The sequence below is a fragment of the Hemicordylus capensis genome, chromosome 5, assembly GCF_027244095.1.
Source record: "Hemicordylus capensis ecotype Gifberg chromosome 5, rHemCap1.1.pri, whole genome shotgun sequence".
Classification (NCBI taxonomy): domain Eukaryota; kingdom Metazoa; phylum Chordata; class Lepidosauria; order Squamata; family Cordylidae; genus Hemicordylus; species Hemicordylus capensis.
Genome location: NC_069661.1, coordinates 31,846,101 through 31,869,400, shown reverse-complemented (window position 1 = coordinate 31,869,400; position 23,300 = coordinate 31,846,101). Strand labels below are relative to the sequence as shown.

The window sequence follows — 23,300 nt, the reverse complement described above, 5'->3', positions numbered from 1 at the left end:
ACAAATCTTTAACCTTTCCCCCAACCCCCCCAAAAGATCTGGGCGGGGTTGGAAAAGGTTAAAAAATTTAAAATGCCACCCAGCACACCTTTATTTTGTTGGGTTGCGTGACAGGTAGCACCCATCATGCTCTACCACCAAACCCACCTTTGTGTCCTTAGGACCTACCCATAGGGAACAATAGGGTGATTCAAATTCCCCATTATTCCCTATGGCCAAATCACTCAAATTGATTTGAGTTGATTCGTCGAAACAGCTGGAAAATGGCTGCTATTTCAACAAATCGATTTGAGGATTTGCGATTCTATTTGAGCTCAAATCGAATTGCAAAATATGATTCATGCACATCTCTACTGCTGTGCAAAACCATCATTCTGCTGATGAGATATGGTGTCCCCATCAAAGAGAAGTACATCTCTGCACAATCAAAAAATACCTGACAGGTACTGAAATATATTATCCCAATGCAACAAGAAGTATAATCTGACAGAGAAAATAGTATTTGGGAAAATAGCTTCCCTCCTATTTACATATAAATTATTAAGATAAAATTGCAATTCTTCCTAGGGAACTTGAAAGAATTCTGCTTCAACAGATGATAAATGCTACTGAGTTTACCCAATCTACAAGCACAGCAGCAGAAACATTTAAGGCACTTGACTAAGCAGCTGTCTGTCTTCAGTGTAGCATGCATGCACATATTTGGGTTTAAGTCAGGGGTGGGAAAACATGGCCCTCCAGCTGTTGTTGAACTACAACTCCCATCTTTCCCAGTCACAGTTTATTGTGGCTGAGAATTATGGGACTTGAAGTTCAACAACAGCTGGAGGGTGAGATTTGCCCACCAATGTTCCCTGTAAGGCGTGTGCACATGCATGCGCCCACAAGTTTTTTGATGTCCGCTCAGTTCATTTTAGTTCCCACTCAAGTTGAATCAGGAGGGCCCTATTCGGAAATCATTTGCGCACACACTGACTTGATACTTCCGCAGAGAATTAAACTCATTCTGCACACAGATAAAAAAGATTAGAGGGGACATTGTTGCCCGCCCTTGGCTTATCTGTTTATAAAAGCCCTTTGCAAACATTAGGCCTGTTCACACGATCGTTTGAATCTAGGTTTAATGTGGGCTACCAACACTGAACTGATTAAGAGCCCTTAAAACCCATCTGTTTGGACTGGCCTTTCAGGGTTGTTAATTAGTTTTAATTGTTTTAATGCTGACTTGGTTTTCAGGGTTTTAATTGTTCTGAGAGTTTAATAGTTTTTAAGATGTTTTTTAATTGGTGTTCATATTTATATTTCTGTTTTAATTGTTATTGGTTTTAGTGGTTTCTGTTTTTAATTGTAAACCACCCTACGCCATCTCGGAAGGGTGGTTAAATGAATGAATGAATGAATAAAATAAAGTGAATCCATGCCATGGTGGTATATTGCCCAAGATTCCCACCTTAGCAGGGGTTCACATAATCACACTAATGTTGATAACCCACATTAAAACCTACTGTAGGTTCAAACAGTTGTGTGAATGGGCCTTTTATGTTATATGGGTGTACAGATGTCTATATACTTGTTCTTGTGTGAATGGCTGTACCTGCATTCATTTTAAAAGTAAACCTGAGTACAGACCCCTCAAATGGTCCAGGTAGGTAGTGTGCAGCTGTATCTGTGTTCAGTATGTGTGAATAATTCTACCCATGTGCAGATCTGTACCTGTGTACACTGTACCCTCATACAAGTGTTGAACATGATGTGTGAATAGGGCTAAACACTAGCTTTATTCAGACATGAACATCTTCCCCTTCCCCTCTCTTCTCCTAGGGCCAGTGCAACTCACCGGTGCATGCAATAACATTGGAGATACCCTAGAAACACATCCATTCTAACATCCTCATGTGCTCTTGGGCATGTACTTTCATAGCATTAGGGGGATGTTCATCCAAATTGCCCCTCTACAGTAACTCCCAAATCCTGTATAAACCGGGTTTTGGAGTGCATGTACAGAAGTGATTCAAATGATTAAAGGACACCCTGAGAGCATATTGAGATGTTTGTCAGTGATGTCAGGGTGGGCACACCCTCAGTACATCCCTAGCATTATCACATGTGCTTGGCTGTGTTTATCTGAACCATTTGGAAGAGACCTTGGATGTCTTCGAGTCCAAACTCCTGTTCAGTGCAGGAATTTGCTCCCCTCACACATGGCTGCTCAAATTCTGTCTGACTTTCACTGAAAATTTCACTGAAATCCTTCAGTGAAGGAGAACCTCCTCATGCAAACCTCTTCCTGCATTCTGACTTCCGGTTTTTTAGCAAACCATTGCTTGCCCAGTTTGGAAATAACAGCAAATTGTGGTTTGCAACTTAATCCAAAGTCCAGGAAGGCACAAAGGAAGGAGGAGCAGGCCAGTTCAAGCCAAACCAGTCACCTCTGGCCACACTCTTCCCTCATACCTCTTGGTGGTAGCCCACAGCAAGGATGGGACTACCTGGTTCTGGGCAAGCCTTGGAGTCTTTTACTTACTCTTCTTTTAAGTAAGAAAATCATGCAAAAACTGATAAAGGGAAAGGTAACAAAATGTATTCTCAGCTGGTACAGAAGGATTCCACTTTCAGTATAGATGTTAAGCTACCTGAGCAGACTTGGGGCCTGTCATTTACCAGCATACATTTTCACATCGGCAGCAGGGGTAAGGACAAGCAAAAGAAGGAACAGTCAGTACTGTGCCTGTGTGGATTTATTGTCCTCTCCTCAGAGATTAGTGCCAAGGTCTTTGGAAGTGAAAGGTCCTTATTACAGCACTGATATTGCTACAGAGATGGGCTATAGTGAATCCCTGTCTTTCCAGAGGAAGCACTTTACACTGTTCAGCCACTTTGCCCTACCGACTTTTATGTACTGTACATCCAGCTTAAGATGACCACACGAACCAGCACGGAGAGACAGGTTGTATTTCCATAACTCAAGAGGGTTGGGCTTTTCTCTGTGGCTGAAAATCATGAGTTTTGGCCAGATTTGACCATCCATGATGGTGGGTTAAATGTTTATGACAAACGGCTAATGATTTTCCATTTGTTTTCTTTCGTAGCTGCAGTATTGAAATATGAAAACAACGTTATGAACATCAGACAGTTCAACTGTTCCCCTCATCCATACTGGCTTCCAAATTTCATGGATGTTTTTACCTGGTCCTTGCCATTTGTTGGAGAGAAAGGTATGTCATTTGCTTTCTCTGTGGTGTAGGATGAGTCAAAGGGTGAACTGGCCACACAAGAAGTTTGGGGGGGATCAGAAGCATGTTGGTTGAGACCACTACTACTGCAAATATTTATATACGGCTTTCCAACAAAAAGTTCTCAAAGAGTTTACCTATAAAAACAAACAATAATAAGATGTTTCCCTATCCCAAAATGGCTCACAGTCTAAAAGTAAACACAAGCTAGACACTAACAACCACAGGAGGGATGCTGTGCTGGGACTAGATAGGGCCAGTTCCTCTCTGCCTGCTTAATAGTAAGGAAAACACTACTTTAAGAGGTACCTCTTTGCTTAGTTAGCTTACATGGAAGAAAAGGTTCTTTCTGATGGGTTATGAAGTGCAGTCTTGGCAGTATAACTTCTCCCCACTTTTTTTCTTTGCCTTTTAAAATAGCAATAATAAAAATGCTTTTATTGGGTTAGTATATATAATTGGACTTTTAAAAACATTCTTTGGGGGGGGGGTGACTTATCAGGGAATGAAATCAAAGTATAGCATCATTTTTTCCAAGCTTATTTTTACCAGACCTTTTATGTCACCGTTTTTCCAAGTTGGGCTCTTGCTATCCTGCGCCACTCCTCCTGTGCTGCTACCCCAGCTTGGGACAGAGTTTGAGAAAATCCACAGTTCAAGAGACACAGCAGCTCCTTTAAACTACTGTAGTACAGTACATTTTGTTCTAAAGTAAATGGAAGGGAGCAGGCCAATAATTATAGGAGATTAAGGACTTCAGTTAGACACAACTTTAATTATTTTTTTTAAATCACAAGTGCCAGAACTTAAGCTTTCCTAAAAATCTTCATGCCTCCATCTTGTAAGTCTCTCTCCCAGCTCTCCAGCAGTAGAGGACCTGCTTCAGATGTCACAGCTACAGAAAATTTGAACTACTGGTGCATGGATCAGAGGCTGATATCCTTATGACTAACTTGCACAAGGCTGTTGTGCTTATTCTGGAGTTTGCGTACCAAGTTGCGCTAGTGCAAACATGTTTGTGCTTGCACAACAAAGCACATAACCTGTGGCATACCTCATATTTTTTGCAGATAACTTCTCCCTGTCTCAAAAGGGCTCACAACCTAAAAAGAAACCCAAGTTAGACACCAGCAGCAAACACTGGAGCAGTGTTCCCTCTAACAGGGATTGCCAGATGTTGTTGACTACAACTCCCAGAATCCCCAGCTGCAATGGCTTTTGCTTGGGGATTCTAGGAGTTGTAGTCAACAACATCTGGTTAGAGGGAACACTGCACTGGAGGGGTTCTGTGCTGGGGCTGAATAGTCAATCAATCTTTATTATGGTCATAGACCAGCATAAAGTATAAGGGTGATTACATGTTAAAAGTGAGAGTAGATAAAAAGTACACAAGGTGATTACATATAGTGTGGTACTTAACGTACATATTAATACTAAAAATGCTAAAAATAGTAGGAAGTACACCAGAAGCATGAGGGCATAAAAAGCCTGAAAAGTAAGAAAAAGTGCATAAAAGGCATTAAAAGGGATGTAAAAAGATTAAAGGACATGAGAAGACAGAAATACATAAAAGCCTAAGTAATACAACTGGATAACAGACAGACTATAAGGCTATAAGGAGCAGTAAAAGCGGTGGGGGAGTATAAGTCTTTGTATTGAATCAGTATTGAGTGAGCAAGTGTAGAGCCCACCCTGAGCCATCGAAGGGTCATATTGAGGCTGATAGGACTCACTGCTTACCATCCAACGCCGAGTGCTGGCCACAGACGCACAGAACCTGGCAACGCTATATGTGATGGCAGGCTTAGAGTCAGAGTCATAGCAGTGGAAGGATGAGGGAGGTGTGAATGTCTCTATAGAACAAACAGTAGAGGAGAACATGCCCGGTAGTTTTGATGTGCCCTGAGCCGCAAGGGCATAGTTGCTCTGCAGATGGAGTCTTTCTGTAACGGCCTTCTAGCCCTGCTGAAGGGAGGGCATGACAGCTAGCCAGAGTGAATGCCCTTCTGTGCTTTGTTCCACATACCTACAGTTGGGCTATATAGATCCGAACTTGTTTCATGCAGTTTTTAAAATACTCAAAATTAACCTATTCCTGGTTTCTGGGTCATGGTCGTTTCTGGCCACAATTTTGCTAAACTGAACCATTTTGTGGCTCTTTTGTTTTAAAAAAGGTCCTGCAGTTGTTTTTTGTGCAGAAAATTGGCTGAACTGGGAATCTGCGGGGGCAGCGGGCATTTCTGGACAACTGGAGAGCACCTTTTTCTGACCCGATGAACCTAACCCTGCTATCCCCATTATCTCAAGAGCTCGTTATCCATGATTTTGTTATCCATGGGAACTGGTGGGAATGGAACCCCTGTGGATAACAAGGGCTATCTGTACTTGTGCAACAGTTTACAGAACAGCACTAAGTCATTTTCTCTTTCCACATTTCTGGATCTAGGCCCATGCTGGGGAAGGGGTACTGGGTTGTTGTTTTTTTGGTGGGGTTTTTTTTTTGGTGTTTTTAAAATACATTTCAACTGCCCTTTAGTTGTGCTTGTTTTATGTTGCAAATTACCTTGAGCAGCAAGTCCAGTATTTATGGTTACTGCTAAAGGAAAGGCTTGGTGTTTGTGCTCAGAGACCCCTCTCTTCTGAATTACTTCACATGTCAACATGCTGATTCTGAAACTAAACACCAATCCCAGGGCTTAAACCTTGGTATGCCTTGACTAAAATACTGAAAACATAACTTTGCTGTTGGAGCACTATGTCAGTGATAGGGTTTCTTATGAGGCTTTTTAATAGCACATTCTGGGTAGCCTATTATGATCTAAGATATCACTATCTGATCAACAAATCCATAATTTTAAGTACTACTTCTTACTTTAATAATACAGGGAATTGGCTAAGGCTTAAAACCTCCCAGCACCAAGAGGATCTGGATAACAATATAAATTCAAGGAAAGTATCTCAGTTATTTGGCCATGTTGCAGTTGGCAGTGTTCAGAAAGTCATAGCTAGATGTAAATCTGCCTGATGAAATTGCTCTTTAATGTAGTGCATGCATCTGCAGCCTACAACTTCCACGGAGTAGGTATAGTTTGGGAGTTGCCTTGGGCTGACCTCTGAGTCCAGTTAAACACACTGCTTTTTCAGCAAAATCAAAGGTCTGCCAGTGCAGAAGAGTCCTGACCTCAAAAAAATGCTGTCAACTTGCATTAACAACCACCTAGTGTTAGGCTTTGGTTATCTTATGAGCATTCATGTAGAGAAATACATCCTTTCCCTGCTTAAATATTTCTGAGTGCTTAACTAAAATATCTTCTTTTTAAAAACTCACAGCAACTAGTAATCTCGTGCCCAGTACATGAGGGAAAGGTGGGAGGGGTGAGTAGCAAAATTTCAGTGGGAACAGCAGAGAATCTGGTCAAAACTGTTATTTGAGCAGGAAAGCAAGTTTTTGAGAAAAGGACATCAGATACTTATTTTGGCGCTCAAACACTGAGCGGGTTCAGACGTCATGGAGAACTGGCAGCTTGGCCAAACCACTAGTTCCTGGAGCACAGGAAGTCAACTTCCATTGTTGGGATGACTATACCGACACTGAGCGTGCCATCCAAAACCACCAATGTCTGCATATTCCCACCCTACTTACAGCCCGAAAGCAGACGTTTGTAAACACAATTTGAAATGTGGGACAGATGTTGGCTTCTGGACCATAAGTAGTGCAGAATATGCCAACATTGGCAGGTTTGGATGATATGCCCAATGTCAGCATAGCTGTCCTGATAACAGAAGTTGGGCTCCCAAGTGCACTATGGGGACTGGCGGTTCAGCCAAACCGCCAGTTCTCCATGGCATCTTCTGCCCACTGAAAGTGAGCGGTACACATGTTTTATATTTTTAAAATAGGAGGTTGTACAGTGATTCTTCAATTTGGTCAGTAAAGTTTATCCATTATCCTTTATTATTAACTACATAAGGGCATTGATCTCAAATTATCTGTATTCCTGCAAATATAATAGAAGCTCTATACTATTGATATGCTGAGTGTTGTCATGATTGTCATTAACATAGTCTTCTTGTTGGTCCCAATGGATGTGTCCAATTCTCATATCTTCCATTTCCCTTCTAGTGACAGAGATGCTGGTCAATGTGTTGAACATTTGCTCAGATGATGAACTTGGAACAGAGGAAGATGGCTTTGATGGTAAGAGCTTTATGCCTTCTGTTGAGGTGGTTTGCTCTGATTAACATTTGTGCCTGAAACTCTCATTTATTAATCTAAAGGCAAGTCTTGGGGTGGAGTCTGAGAGGAGTCCTCTGGAGCACAGTTCCTCCCCAAAACCATGTTCCTGCTAGACACTGATATGTTTGCTTTATGCATGGTTTGTAAAGACCAAAATGACCAAATGGCCACTAACCTAGAGGTATTTCCTCTATGCTCATTCTGTGCATCCGGAGATTGCTGAGTATGGAAGACCATGCTACATAGAATGATGATACTCATTTATATGAACATAATATCATGGGGAGTCACTTCAGAAACTGTGGCCTGGTGTATTATTATTATTATTTTATTTTTACATTTATATCTTGCTCTTCCTCCAAGGAGGCCAGAGCAGTGTACTACGTACTTGAGTTTCTCTTTCACAACAACCCTGTGAAGTAGGTTAGGCTGAGCGAGACGTGACTGGCCCAGTCACCCAGCTAGTTTCATGGCTGAAGAGGGATTTGAACTCGGGTCTCCCCGGTCCTAGTCCAACACTCTAACCACTACACCACGCTGGCTCTCCCAGGATGTAGCCCAGGATGCTCATGTTTGTTCAACAGTATCATATCCAATAATGCTAGCTAAGTTCTTTCTAGTTTAGGAAGAATGTTCTTCATTATGTTCTCCATGAAGGAACTATCCCTTTCACAGAATTGGAAAGGAACAGAAATTTATCAAGTTCAGCCCTCTGCAGCAGTGCAATGTCATCCGCACGTTAGCTTTCCGCAAGTTGCTTTTTCTAGCCCAGATGACCCAAAGAAATGAGCCAACGCTACCTATGGCAGAAACCCCTCAGGGACTCTCTTTAATCTGACTTGGGGAAAAGATTAAATAGCCATTTTCCAGCATATGGAATTACTTGCCACAACATGGAGTGATTGTCATTAGCTTAAATGCTTAAAAGTGATTAGACAAATATGTACAAGGAAGGACTATCAGTAGCTGTTCTCTAGGAGCGCTAAGACTGGGGTCTCAATCTTGAGAAGCACTTTAGAGACAAATTAAGAAGGCTGTTTCCAGCATGCCATATTTATGAGCTTCCAAAGAACATCCAGCTGACAACTGTTGGAGATCTAATACTGGACTAAAGGAACCCAAGATTGGAATACCAAGACAGTTCTTACATGCTATCCCTGCTGGGTGGTTCTAAAGACAATAAATCTTCATTAGCTTCCCATATATAAAGCCTTCTGCTGTGGGGTATCCTTTCAAACTGCAGAAGTAATATTGCAGATATAAATAAAGATACAACTTTCAGTTTTATTTAGCATAAAACAAAACAAACAAATTTAAAACCACTTAAAACATTAAAGTTCAAATTAAAATAGCTAAAATCCACTAAATAGCTAAAAAGCTTGGCTAAAGAGATGTGTCTTCAGATGTTTCCTAAAGGTCAACAGGGATGGGGCAGCTCTAAACATCTTTGTCTGGTTATTTAGTATGAGCTTATTTTAGAGATCAGATGTAAAATGGCAATTAAGCTTGGCCTTAAGGTTCTTGCTGCTTCATGGAGAATTGCTTTAAGCTACTGATCATACCAGTGAGTATTCTTGAGTATCCAGAGCAAAGAAAATATTGGAATCCAGTGTTTTCTAAACTTATGTATAGGTTTGCAGGGCTGATTAAGAAAAATCACATGCACACACTATTTATTTATTTATTTATTTACTCACTTACTTACTTACTTATTTATTTCAAATTTTTAAATTTAAATTGGTTTTTAATTTTTTTAATCATAAAAAAGAACCTAGGTCAAAGATACCATCATAAATATCAATCATAACTTATAATTATGTTCTGTGAACATTTTAACAACTGTATATGGGTGTGAGAGATAACAGACCTGATCATTCCTACTCTGCGGGTGATGTACGTGCACCACACACTCCCCCCCCAAGGCCCCCCCCCAATTAAAGTGCAAAGATAAAGAAGGTCAATAAATAAATAGAGGATTTGGGGGGATGGACTAGATCTGAGCGAGGAGGAGGAATCTGGATATAAATACATGGGGAAGGGGAATAGAAAATGAAAACAAAAGTGAACAGAACATATTAATGCAGTCCTGAGGAAACTCTTTCAGAGTGTATCCTCCATTGTAGAGAGGAAACAGCCATCAATGGCAGTAGGCCATAAAAGAGACCCCATTTCGGAACATTTTATGAAGTTCCTGTACTTGTGGGTAAGGCAGGCATGTGTGCAAAATGCAAACAGTGCAACAAAGAAATGCAAAGCCTGGTTGCCTGTGGTGGTGTGCATGGTTTTGGTCCGGCCCCATGGGAAAATGAAACCTACGTCTATCTTTGAATATGCATTAAGATTATATTAGACAACAAGAATGTACTTCTACTAGAAAATGATGATTAAATAGAATCTTCCTGACTAGTGATTTAAATCATTAAAATCGAGCCCTTCTGTGAAGCTATGTAAATCATGGTCACAATCATGATTTCAATTGATTTGATAGAAATCATATCAACCCTGTGAGTTTGTAAGCAACATGTCCACAGATGTTGATTTGATTTACTAACCAACCATTATTTATGGTCGTCAGCAATTTCTCCTCTTCCCTGAGTTGATTCCTATAGCATGTGCCTAGAGCTTGGGAGAGGCATGATATTTCCTCATTTATTTGAGGATATGAAGAAGATAAGAAACAGCAGGCACATTCTGCAAGCATTGTAAGAGACCCTCCTGTTTCTTCTCTTCAGCTGCTGAGAACTCTAGGGGGTGAGGCTCTGTACCGCTGAATATCTACTTACCAGAGGGCCAAGGCCAATTGCTCCCAAGGGTTGTGCACCAATTGACATGCATGCATGATTCGAAGGGGCAATCTGGGCACCTTTAAGAGTGAGAAGAGCAGGTCCACCACACACCCCAGAACCCTTCGCATGGCCCGGCAGCCGCACTCACATGGCCACTGTGTGAGGGGTGCTGAGCGGGGGTGACATCAAGGCAGGAAGTTACAGCAAGCAGCAGAGAAGCTGGTATGGACCTGCTCCCCTCTCTCTTAAAGGTGCCCGGACTGCTCCTTCAAATCATGCACAAATCTTGATTCATGCACAACCCTACTTGCTCTCAAAAACTGCATTTGTGGAGGCCTGTACTGAAAGATTTAACTCTGTTCCACCCTCCCTAGCCCTCCTCAGTGGACAAAGAGACAATCACCTTTTAATGTGTATTTATGACACCATCACTGCTACATATTTTTTTCAGAATGGCACACCCTTTTGAGAGTTATACTCTTTTGTATATTGTACTATTTGAAGGGCTGGAATTGTTTTATGGAGTTGATAAGTCTTTTCTGGCATGGTAGTTATCAGAAGAGAAGATGTACAGTTCTTATGAAAGATGACTGAGTTTTTCTTGAAATTAGTGGCTTTAGAGGTCATGTATGACTGTTTGAGAGAACTATTATTATGTCAACACAAGGAAATCATCCGGTCTTCCATGTCATGCGTATGTGTATGTTATAAACTGGGGGGGAAATAATCGTGGGACAAAATAAGAACAACTGTTTTTGAAGACTTAACTCCTTTTATCTGCCTACTCTCTCTTTTTTTTGTCATTCTGTTAAACAATTCCTGAAAAAATACCCTCCTCCAACAAACACTAAGACCATGTAAATTGCAGGGAAGGATTATCAGGAAGACTGGATTGCCTTTTGAACTCCAGGAACAAGCAGCACTCTAAACAGGCCAGAGCTCAAAGGTGACCCAGTCTTGTTAACACTTTCTCCCTGCACTGTATGTGGTCTTAGTGGTTGGCTCTCATCATGTATGAGTACACGTCTGCTACACCACAGATCTGTCCTGTCCCCTCTTCCTACAGTAACAATGTGGACACCTTAAAAAGCCCTTGTAGCTTTTGAAGCTCCATTCATGCCAGGTGCCTCTGCCCAATTTTTAGCAATTCCCCCCTTCCCACACACAATAAATTGTGCTTGGGGTTTCTGGGAGTTGTAGTTCAACAACAGCTGGAGTGCCAAGGTTGCCTACCCCTGTTCTAGAGTGTCCCCACAATCCTCTGGTGGGGGGCTGTGTGAAACAGGATGCTGGACTAGATGGGCCTTGGGCCTGATCCAGCAGGGCTGTTCTTATGTTCTTAAATGCTTTGTGGGAGGGTGCAGAGAGTGAGAAAGCCTTGTTGCATGAGCAGAATTCTCCTTGCACCACTCGGGATCCAACCCAGTATGTTTTGGGGGATGATAGTGAAATAAAAGCTTAGGTACAGTTGGAAAAATGAAAAAAGTGTAGGATAGTTTTATCATATGCACACATTGAGATGTGAAGAAAATGCCTTTCATTTCAGAGGTGCCTTGACATCAGCTAGTAATTTTAGTACTTTGTGATGACAAAGTGTTATTATCTATCACTTCTGTGGGGCCTTTCAGTATTCCAAATGCTTTATAAACCATATCTTATTAAAATCTGCTTTAATGAGGTAACTTATTTTAAGTTAATACCTACATTTTAATGGAATAATTTTTACATCACTTCTTTTGAATCTTCTGCTTTCCCTAATTGCTGTACTTTATCTACATTTTCCCCATTTCCCATTCCTGAGTTCCTGGCAGACTTTGTCTCTGCCTTGAAGACTGAAGTGTCTTTTGTTAGGACCCAAGTTACTATTTTCAGCAGAGTCTGAAGCTGAAGTCCTAAATCCATTTATTCTAGAATAAATCCCTTGATTTCAGTAACCCTGATACAAAGCAAATTGTTTTCTTGAAGACACAGCCTTAAGCACCTGAAGCACACTTACTAGGGAGTAGGTCTCCCTGGGCTCCCACGTAGGATAACACTGTGCAAGGCTAACCAGCCTGGTATCATCAAAAGGTCTTTGGCAGCTAATTGGTCAGTCTTAAGGCATCACGAGTTGCCCAAGACACATGTGCTTCCTTGGTCTGGATGTCAGCCAATATATATTTCATAATAATGTCTTAACTGCTTCTGAGTAAAACAGGTGGGGTAGAGACTGGTGGCTAATAGCAATATAAAAGGACTTTCTGAGGCTGGGTTCAGTGTCAGACATACCAAAAATAATGACTTGTGCTAGCCATAGTTAAGAACCAAAGCCATGGTTTGATCTTCCAGACGTTCAACAAGTAAGTGAACAGTGATTTAGTCCCACTGCTCGGGACTCAGCTTTATAAGGTCATACATACAGAGATGAAAGTTTGGGCGGTATAGAAGTTTAATACATACATACATACATACACTCTGATTTCCCTGATGCAGCAGCCTCTTGAGGTGGAGCAGTGGCCCTAATTGTGGCTTATCGGTGGTCTATGAATTCAGCCATAACAACAAATCACAGTTAGCACCAATGGCAGTTTGCAAACCAGCTTCAAATCACAGTTTCAGATTTGGGCTTGTTGGCTCCAAACAAACCATGGTTTATGGGCAGGCTCTATACAAAACCATGCTTTACTAAACCAAGAATGATTCTGCGTTGTGAATCCAGCCCATGAGATTGCTTCCTGCAACAGCAGCTGGTAGCTCCTGAGATGGGGAGCAGAGCCAGAGATAGTGAGAGGTGGAGCCAATTGTGGGCTCCTCTCCCTCCCTCGCCAAGCCCCTCTTTTTTCACTCTCTCTCACCAACCCTTGCCATACCTCTTAATTTCTCACTCTCTCTCACCAAGCCCCCCCTCACCAAGTCCCTTTTACTCTCACAAAGTCTGTCTTTTTCTCTTACCAAGCCCCTCCAGCAAGCCTCTTCTCTCTCATGAAGCTTCCCTCTCTCTCCCCCCCCATCAAGTCTTTTCTTTTGCTTGCCATCCAACCCCCCCCCCCTTTTCTCTCTCTCTCTCTCTCACCCCCTCCCTGCCTGCAAATGCAGACAGGAAGATCAGAGTTACAACAACCAATGAACTCTCCCGAGCAGAGAGCTTCCTCCAATCCCTCCTCTCCCTCACTTCCAGTAACTACTCTTACTGGCTGGAGCAGCCTGCTCATCAAGCTGCTCCAGCCAGTCTTAATTGCTAGGGGGTGCCAGCCTGGTCCTGCCCCCAAAGGGCAGGGTGAAAAAAATACAATAACTTTTGGCTTATGGGGCTGTATTTTCAACCCAAATTTTTCTTCTTTGAGTGGGTGATGCCCCACTAGGGATCAGAAGCTGGAGCTGCTTGATTAGCAGCTGTAACTGGCTGGAAGTTACAGGCATGGAGAGGAGGGGCTGGAGGAAGCTCCATGCTTGAGCGAGTGCTCTGGCTGCTGGTAAGTCTGACATTCTGCTGGATCCTGTGTTTGTTTTTGTGGGAGGGAGGGCAGAGGCATAGCCTTCCCCCCACCCGCTCTTACTGGCCAGTCACTCTTGGTTTCCTGTGATTGGCTGACATACCACGCCAGGGAATGTGGATGTCTGGAGCACGGTTCCCACATGTGTAAGCACTGCAGGAGAGCAGTGATCCATCGTAGGCACTCAGTGGAATGCAGTTTTGTGATGCAACACCCATTGTTTCCAGCAGGCACCAAGTTGCACAACTGTGTTCATGGCGCACCTGTGACAAAGCACTGCTGACAGTGGTGATGCTTACATGCGTGCAGGGGTGTGGGTGGTACTCTAGCCACCTGTGTTCCCTTGCGCAGCCACTATTCTGCACAATGTCAGCCACTATTTTTTTCTGGCTTGTTACTGTGCTTGCTTTAAGGAAAAGGGAAAACATTACCCAGATATAAGTGCAATATATCCAACTTCCATTTGCTTTACTTTTCAGCCGATTTATCATCAAATAATGTTTATGGATGAATGCTGAGCAGTATGCTGATTAATTGTGCATATTGCCTAGCAACCTGAACTAGTCTATACAACCAACGCACACCTTGAGTTCCTATACTAATTAATGGTGTTCCTGGCTTGGTGCATTTGACTGAAGTAATTGAAGACCTTAGGAGGTACTAATTAAAATTATGCACTTATATGATAGACAGCTTGACACAAATGTAAGACTTGATTTGTCCTCTGTACTATCATCAGCAGCACAGGCACCTTTCTTAATTATTTGGCCTAATTTTCCATTGCTTAGTATAATTTGTAGGAAATATAACTGTAATGATGCTAAATATGACATGTGTTCAGTGGATGGGAATTACTTGGGCTGTAGTGTAAGGGCTAAGGATATGGGCGGTGAGTCTTCCAGTGTGAAGACATTGTCGATCACATTGACTGTCTGTGAAATATGCATTTGTAATCAAAATGCCACTCTGTGGATAGCTGTCTGAATAACAGTGACACTGTGGACTTAAACAGGCTCTTACCTGAAGTAGTTCATGAGCCTGTCCTCTTATTGTCAGCTAGTGTTGCAGGGGGGAATAGTTTCATAAGCTGTTAGTGCTGTTGCGGGCACCATCTTTGGAGCCTAGAGCTGCCTTGGAAACATATTGTGAGCTAGAGGGCTGCAGCCAGTTTCCTATTTGATGGCACATAATTAAACTAATTTGGATGAACTGGATGAGCGCAATGCTACTGCTGATGGAATGGTCTTTGTCTTGCGGTCGAAATCATCCAGCAGGCTGGGGTGATAAAGAGTCTTAATTGCTGTGCCTTCCAAGTAATTATTAAAACTCGGGGAAGCCATCAGACTTGGAAATACAACAAATGTAATTAGTTAGAGGGTAGGAAATAAGATTATTAGTATTCCTGCATACTGCCTGCCTTGTCCCAAGCCCATCTTTGCAACCAGCCCCTTGCCAGGCCCTTGGCTAGAGGCCTTATTCTTTGAGTCACTGCTGATATTCTCAGTGTTTTGGCACCTTGAAGCATTGGGCTTCAGTTGCTGGGCCAGAAGGGCCCTGAGATGGGTCATGCAGGAGCACAAGAACAGGGGCACATTTTCCTGTCTTCTTTTAAAAAGATAAGAGAAGGATAAAGGGACACTAAAAGAGAGAGATAAGGGGGAAATAAGGAGGAAGAGAGAGAAGCAGAAAGGCAGATGCAAATTTAAAAAAAAACATTAAAAGTGGGTCAGATGAAGGCTAATGGAGAATCCCAGGACTGAAAAGACTGAAGACTTCTTTGGAGCTTATGTGGTGTCTTGTAGCTTGAGTTTATATAGGCAGGGATTTGCGGGCAAGTGCCTTACAAAACTACCACTGTATGTCTTCTGTATATGATGGACATTATGATGTATGCCCATTAATGGTCTGGGATGGTTGGCATGTTGTGGGATCAGAGGCCATGTGCACAAGCTTCCTTTCGCTGCAGTCAGTGGATGAAACGAAATTAAAAGATAGAGGGGCATTGGAAAGATAGATTTGCTAAAAGGAAAGATTGATTAGTCATTGCTAATCATTGCCACACAATCCACCTTCAGTCCACCTTTTCCTTTTCTCCTGTTCTTGGATGAAAGTGTGGCAGAAATGCTGTTTATGTGTGCCAGTTTATGTGCACAAACCCATAGATATACATATTTGAGCTTCTCCTGTTCTGGTGAACACTTGAGGCTTGTCTCTTTGAAAGACCCCCTAAAGAAATAATTGCATGCTCTGAGCAGCATGGCCTATGGCAGGACTAGCTTTGTGGTTGTCTTGCTGCATTTTAGTTTAGTGCACAACTTACTAATGAGGCTTGGAGCTGAAGAGTGTGTTTTCTTCTCATACTTCTGTTTCCATTCTTTTTTGATGTTCCCTACCTAATTTGTGTTTTTTTCTATTTTTCAGAATTTATTTAACCTTTCCTTTTCCATTGATGTTGTCATGTTTTTCATATATATTCTTTTTTAATTCTCCAATCTTCACTGACCTGTTTCTTTCCCCCCTTTTGGAATTTCATAAGAAGATCCTATTTATGCACAGAAGAAAGGTATTATTAAATGGGCAAGAATGGCTTAAATTTAATTTGCTGTTGTTTGACATTTCCAAGTGCTCAGAAATTTCTGACTTTCTGCTTCATATTTCCCATTTTGAGCCTCCTCTTAGCTGCCTGTCCTGCCAGAGTCTTGGCATCCAACCTGTTTCACCATGTGAAACAGGATGCTGGACTGGATAGGCCTTGGGCCTGATCCAGCAGGTCTGTTCTTATGGCCACACTCCAAAACACACTCATCCACATGCTTAACATTATGTAAGCACATCACTGACCTAGAGACTGGCAGAACACTGTGTTGGCCCGAAACTGTATGTACCAAACTGTATGTATTAGCATACATACCAATACCAAACTGTATGGTACCAAACTGTATGTATTAGCAGCAGATATGCAACTTAAAATGCAGATCATCTCCATTTACCCATCAAGTGAATGGGGTATAGGATGGAGCCATTGCTCAGAGGTAGAGCATCTGCCTGGCATGCAGAAGGTCCCAGATTCAGTCCCCGGCATCTCCAGGTAGGGCTGAGAGAGACTCCAGCCTGAAACCTGGAAGATCTGCCGGTTCTGAGCTGGATGGACAAATGGCCTGGCTCAGTATAAGGCAGCAGCTTCCTATGAAGGTGCAGTTGAAAGAGCCAAATAGGACACATGCTGAGACACACAACTTACAACACACAAGACCAAGGGAGCTTTCCTCCTTGCGTCGTATCTCAGCTAGAACAAAAAATCTTGGGAGTTTACCACTCCCAGCACATCCACCCCTTTTTAATTTTCACCCTCCACCATACACTTCCTATGGGGCAGATCTATTTCTGCCACCATGTGCCTTTTAGGCCTCAGGAACTGGGATTGGTGTTTCAGATGTAGCATTATTTTATCCAGCCTCAGTACTGAATATTTTGAACATAAGAACAGCCCTGCTGGATCAGGCCCCAGGTCTGTCTAGTACAGCATCCTGCTTCACACTGGTATTTAGAGGCATCTTGCCTCTGAGACTGGAGGTGGCCTATAGTCACCAGCCTAGTAGCCATCGAATATTGGAAGATCTCTAATTTGAGTTAATTTTAAAGCTTGATTAAGCTCATTCATTCTGAAATATTTGGAAGATCTCTCATTTGAGTTAACGGTGATGCTTATCCACTAAATAATATTACATCTGAATAGACATGTTTCCAAATTCATAGGATAGCCGTGAAAGGGATTAATATCTCACCTTTCTTCTATTTTAATGAGAATATCATGTTTAATAGTGGTTAATATATATAAGTACCATGATAAACCCCTTCTGTATTCTACAAAAGACAATCACAGGGCTCTGTGGTCGCCAGGAGTCGACACCAACTTGACGGCACACTTTGCTTTACCACAACACACTTACCAAAGCCCATAGATTTATCTATCCCACAGACATACCTTAGCTCTTCTACTTTTAATGCATTACTTCTGTTTTGATAGCCTTTCCAGCCGATGTGTGGAGCTGCAGTGGATGTACCCCACCCCCCAGCTAATTGCTTGTTTCTAAAAAGGCCAGCTGAATCAGCAGCTCCTGTAGGACACAAATGCCCTTAGGAGCACCCTTCCCACCTTACCTTTAATAGCATCAAATGTGGCTTTACTTGACATAGCTATGCAATATTAGAGCCCAAGGCCAAAAGCTGGTTAAGCAGCATTTCATAAGGCTCCTGCATACTTGGCATTGTTTCATAGTTGGGATCCACAATGTCCAATCCTGCATGTAGCTTTTGCCAGCACAGCAGCATATAAGTAACATAAGTGTTGTACATTGCTTCAAGTGCCACTTTGGTGGCAGAGAATGCAGTTTATCATTTTAAATAAAATCCTCATAGTTATGCCTTTACCATATATTAAGCTCCCCCGCCAAATAATAATAATAATAAATGTGCCTATCTCTATGTAATTGTTGACTGTATATGGAGCATAACTTATTACTCTTCTAATCCTTGCTGTAACTTCAAAATACAAGGTTCAGCAATGTTTTATGAACTAAGCCCCATACCCCATTCTTCAGGCATCTCCCTTCTTGGCTTGCGCTGTTCCTCGCCATAGAACAAGGAAGTGTAGGAGGCATAATGTTGCAATCAGACTTCTTTACAGACTGTAGGCACTCAAGCAAACTGTTGTCAGACTAAATCAATGCAATGGCTTCTAATGCTGGATAGATGTTGGGGACCACATAGAATTTGAAAGGAAGTAGACAGCTGATGGAATTTGTCACTATTTCTAATCACTGAGAGCAGCTCTGAAAGCATACTAAGGTATTCCTTGCAGATGGTGACTGACATTCAGACTAATGCTGCTCAAGCTGAAAAAAATTCCCCATGCATCAAGAGAACTGCAGTTTTTGCCAGTCTCCCCCATCTTTCTGAAGCCCAATGTGCCTTCTGAAAATATATCCCTGAGGGTTGTGGGAACCCTCAGGGACATATTACTGAGAGGTAAAGGTGGCTGCAGAAGGAAGGGGAGATAAGCAAAAATTGCCCTTCCCCTATTCACACACAGAAAGTTTTTCAGCATGTTCAACATTAGTCTGGATGTAAGCCAATGCGATTTGCTTCAGAAACTGAAAATTTAAATCGAGCTTCAGGTGGCACATATGGAGGAAAAAGTTTGCTTGTAGCAGTTGCAATTACTATGCAAATATAAGAGATGTCCAATATGTTTTAATTTGCTGGTCGTACTAAATTAATTTCTAATTGGCTTCCTTCCTTCCCTTTCCCTCTATGTATTTTGTGTCCTTGTTTTCTCTTTTTTTCTTCTGTGAACCTTTCAGAGACAGCCTTGGTTCTGTCATTTTTTGTTCCTACAAACACCTCTCAGTATGCTTCACCTTTTCTGTGTAACCTTTCTGTCTGTCTGTCTTAAGATTAAGCTGTTACAAAGTCTGTTTTCCAACTTAGCTGATGTACAGAGTCCTAGATAGGACTCCATTGGATGCTTATATTGAACCTGGATACTAATTGGCTTGAGCTCAGTTAGGTGGTCACAGAACACAGAAGCCTGGCACATCAGAAAACCCCCTCAGCATCATTTTAAATGGCCTGCTAATTTTAATTGCTTTCCTCCATTCCTTTACTTAATTTACTTAAAATACATAATTTACTTAAAATAATTTTATCCTGACTTCAGGGTAATTCCTGGACAAGTTAAATTCCATCCAGCAGATGACTCCTACCTCCTCTTCTTCTTTTTATGAATGGGCCATGTCCCTCCAAACTTTTCCCCACCTGCCATCTCACCCATCTCTTCTGCACATTGGTCATGTCTCTTCATTCATTCATTCATTCATTCATTCAATTTCTATACCATCCTTCCAAAAAATGGCTCAGGGCAGTTTACATATAGAAATAATAAATAAATAAGATGGGTATATAACTTCCATTATGAGAAGCTGGGTATATAACTTCATTGGTTTTTGCTAGTATAAGAAAGAGAAAAGCAGTGTGTCTGGAATGGCTACTAAGGTGCTTTTCTGATACCGAAGTGATTAAAAAGCACACACACAAACTCTCAGGGATTTTTACATACAGCAAGCTTCACCGTAAGTGTACTGAGAGGCTTTACTGCAAACTTGAAGTTGTCCCAAAAAACCAACACAAAAAGTGGGGTTTTTTACCCCGGGTATAAATCGGGCTACACTAACACGCTGTGAAAAACCCAAATTGTGTGTGAACTGCTCCCTAATAACTCGCAAGGACTTCGGGGTAAATCTGGCTGATATATGAATGTACCCCCTACATGCTAGAGGAGATGTGAGTTAAAGGGCTTAAGCCGCCCCATGTGAAAAGGTTCCGGGGGTAGTTACTTAGGTTCAGAGATAAAAATACATTAAAACAAAATTTCCTTACATTTCCTGCTTCATGGTTCTACCAAACAACATTTCATGTATGTTTCAAGTTTGTAAAATATGCTTTTAAAATCCCTCGTTTGCTTATTTATTTTCCTTTAAATTTATATATCCCCTTTCTGTAAACAACAAACTTAAAACAGCCTTCAAGATGGCTAATGTCAAGAATAGAATGCATCACCAAGTAAATCAAATTTAAAACATCAGAAACAAAAGTCAGAACAGCAAAAAGAATAAAACAGAGACAAAACTCACTGCAGCAGAACATCCCCTCACAGAGTGATTATCTCAAACCAGGGTGGTTTCTCAAATAGGGTGGTTTTCACAACTTTTCTGAAGAAAAATGTGGGTTTTAGATGCCAATCAGAGGATTTTCTGTATTTATACAAATTTCCTTTTCTGCTGTAAGTGTTGTAAAGCACACATACATAATGCCATGTAATCTCTTATCTGCTTGAAACCAAAGTCTGCTCGTATAGGGAAGTTATCAGTGATACTGGATTGGGGGACTCTGTTCCTGCAATATGCCGTCCTCAGTCATAGCATGCCACGTAAATTGTAGTTGATGGTGATATTAAGAGCATATTTGTTGGCAGCGATGAGATGTTATTGTATAATGCATTCGCCCAGAGGTTCTCAAACTTTAGTCCCAGATGCTAATGGACTACAGTTCCCATCATTCCCAGCCTCGGTGGATGAAGGCCCTTACATCTGAGCTTAGGACTCACCAATGGGTTAATATGGATAGATTTACAGAGAACTGAAACAATCTGAGTTACTAATGATAACCTCTTATAAGGGTCCAGGGATAGGAATTTGTCAGTGAGATGATGACTTTCAAGAGTGGTTCATAAACATTTTTAGGAAAATGTTTGGGGATCAGCAGACCAAGATCAGGTGCACATGTTACTTTATTTTGCTTCCAAGTGATAACTCCCTGGTTGTAATTTCTAGGACATCTTGCTACATGGGTCCTGTAGATAGAAACAGATCCTCCCAATTACATGGAGCGTTTCCATGCATATGAAATATATTCCTGGAAGCATCCATTGTGAAGTTCTCCACGTGATCAGAGGAGCCTTATGGCAAACTCTGCTAAATATTAGAGTGGACACAGAGTGTTGCCGTTCAGAAGCAGCTTCTCACAGAGATAAAGACCTCAGAAGTTTTGATCTGTCCAGATATGCCCAGGTCCTCAAGCATCAACAGCTCAGAGCAAAGTTTGCCCTGCAGACTATGTATCATTGTGCTAACTGAGGTCTGGGATTTTAACCTGTGTTTCCCCCCTGCTCTCTAATAAGAATGTGGGCTGGTTACATATATCTAAAAGCTATAAAGAGAGGCATTTTACTCAGAGTTGCTTGAAGTATGCATGCTAAATGATAGTCTGATGATGAAATGATATATTATTTCATTGCAACAGTGTCTTATAAACCAGGATAAATGCCGAATAACTGTTTAAATGAATATTCTAACTGCATTATTCACAGTGCAATTTCTTATTAAACATTTAAAGGTGCTTTAACTCTGTAATTTACAGAAGAGTTTCTAATTAAAAATTTAAAAATGTTCTAGAGCCCATTTGCCAGCTGGTTTCTCATTTAACTACAGGCTAGTTCTTTGAAAGTACAAAAAACAATTGAAGGGTTAAAGCAAAGTTACATTTATACACAGAAGAGGGGTCTGTGTGTGTTTATAAATTACATATGCACACATTAAATATATCTATCTTGCATAGACAAAAATATAATGTGCTGGTAAAATGATGACTAAAATATTTGTAGGTGATAGAATGACTTTCATCTGCAGAGTTTAGAATATTCTAGATGCATGATGGTCTGAGGTCACTCAGAACATCTGTGATGATGTTCATTTGGGAAGCTAGCCGGTCAAAATTATTGAGAAATTGCAGAAGTTTTAGAATTGTTGCATTCAAAGCTTTAAAAACTGTGTGACTTTATTTTTATATTATGTTTTATTAAATCTAATTTTTCTCATAGGTGCAACAGCTGCAGCTCGAAAAGAAGTCATAAGGAACAAGATTCGGGCAATAGGCAAAATGGCTCGAGTATTCTCTGTGCTGAGGTATGACTAATGTGTGCTTGTTTTCTAAAATTGCTGTATAAAGATTGCAAGTTACACAGGCCCTGCCCTCAAGCTTACATTTTGACAGTGAAAACAGGATACATTGCAGAGGAAACAAACAGTAAATGGGAAAGAGAATCATTAAGGGCAGGGATTCTCAACCTTGGGTCCTAAGATGTCATTGGACTACGACTCCCATCACTCTTAGCCACAGTGAAGATCCAGCAACATCTGGGAACCCAAGATTGAGAACCCCTGTTATGGACGGCCAAGTTGAATTGCTGTTAAAACAGGTCAACTGAAAGATCTTTCTCTCTCCACTGCATGCAGGGTCGTAGTGGCTGCTGCTACTACTTACTTGGTACAAGGGTGATTAAATCTTTAAATGGTTGCCAATTGCTCCTCTATACACTTTGAGATGCTTTAAGATACTTCTGGTGTGATAATGCATCAATCGCTTGACCTTTGCTTCAGAGTGTGTTTAATTCATACAGACTGCAGTCCTGATCTAGAAGCAACTGGCACGTATTAAAGCTTGGAGGTGGACATGGAGTTCCAGCATGTCCAAGGGTTTCACTACAGTGCTGGATACAGTTCCATCCACATGTCTGAGAGTTCTAGCTCCTGTCAGATTTCTGCAAAGTAGCAAGGGGCAATGCAGTTTGCAAAGCAGACGTGATAGGAAGGAGGTGCTTTCCTCCTGCAAACCCCATTCTGGTATAATGCAAAGCAGCAAGCATGCATCTGTGGAGTTGGGGTTGCAGGTGGAAAGAGCATGCAGGGGGAAGGTTAAGTACTTCTTCCTCCACTTCTGCTTCTTTGCAAACCGTGTTCTCTCCCATTGTTTGGTAGTAACGTATATTTGGGTAAGTAATACTTAGACAGTAAGCCTTCATAGCCATTCAGCATATGTTAAGACTGGCTTAAAATGGGATATAAACAGGAGTTGAATCCTTATACTGGTCCTCTTGCACAAGAAGCTATTTTTTTCTGTTTCTGAGGGCACATGGCGTAGCCATCTAGTCAGTACCTGGATGGGTGACCACTTG

At 41.5% G+C, this 23,300-nt stretch overlaps 1 protein-coding gene across 3 annotated transcripts in view; it reads left to right on the top strand.

The window, feature by feature from the left end:
* Positions 1–23,300, top strand: part of PPP3CA (protein phosphatase 3 catalytic subunit alpha) — a 241,899-nt gene that overhangs the window by 208,223 nt on the left and 10,376 nt on the right. For all 3 annotated transcript variants that reach the window (XM_053254049.1, XM_053254048.1, XM_053254050.1), the window contains exons 9-11: positions 3,090–3,215; positions 7,357–7,431; positions 22,167–22,251. In XM_053254049.1, the coding sequence (XP_053110024.1) occupies positions 3,090–3,215; positions 7,357–7,431; positions 22,167–22,251 (286 nt within the window). The remainder of the gene's footprint in view (positions 1–3,089; positions 3,216–7,356; positions 7,432–22,166; positions 22,252–23,300) is intronic.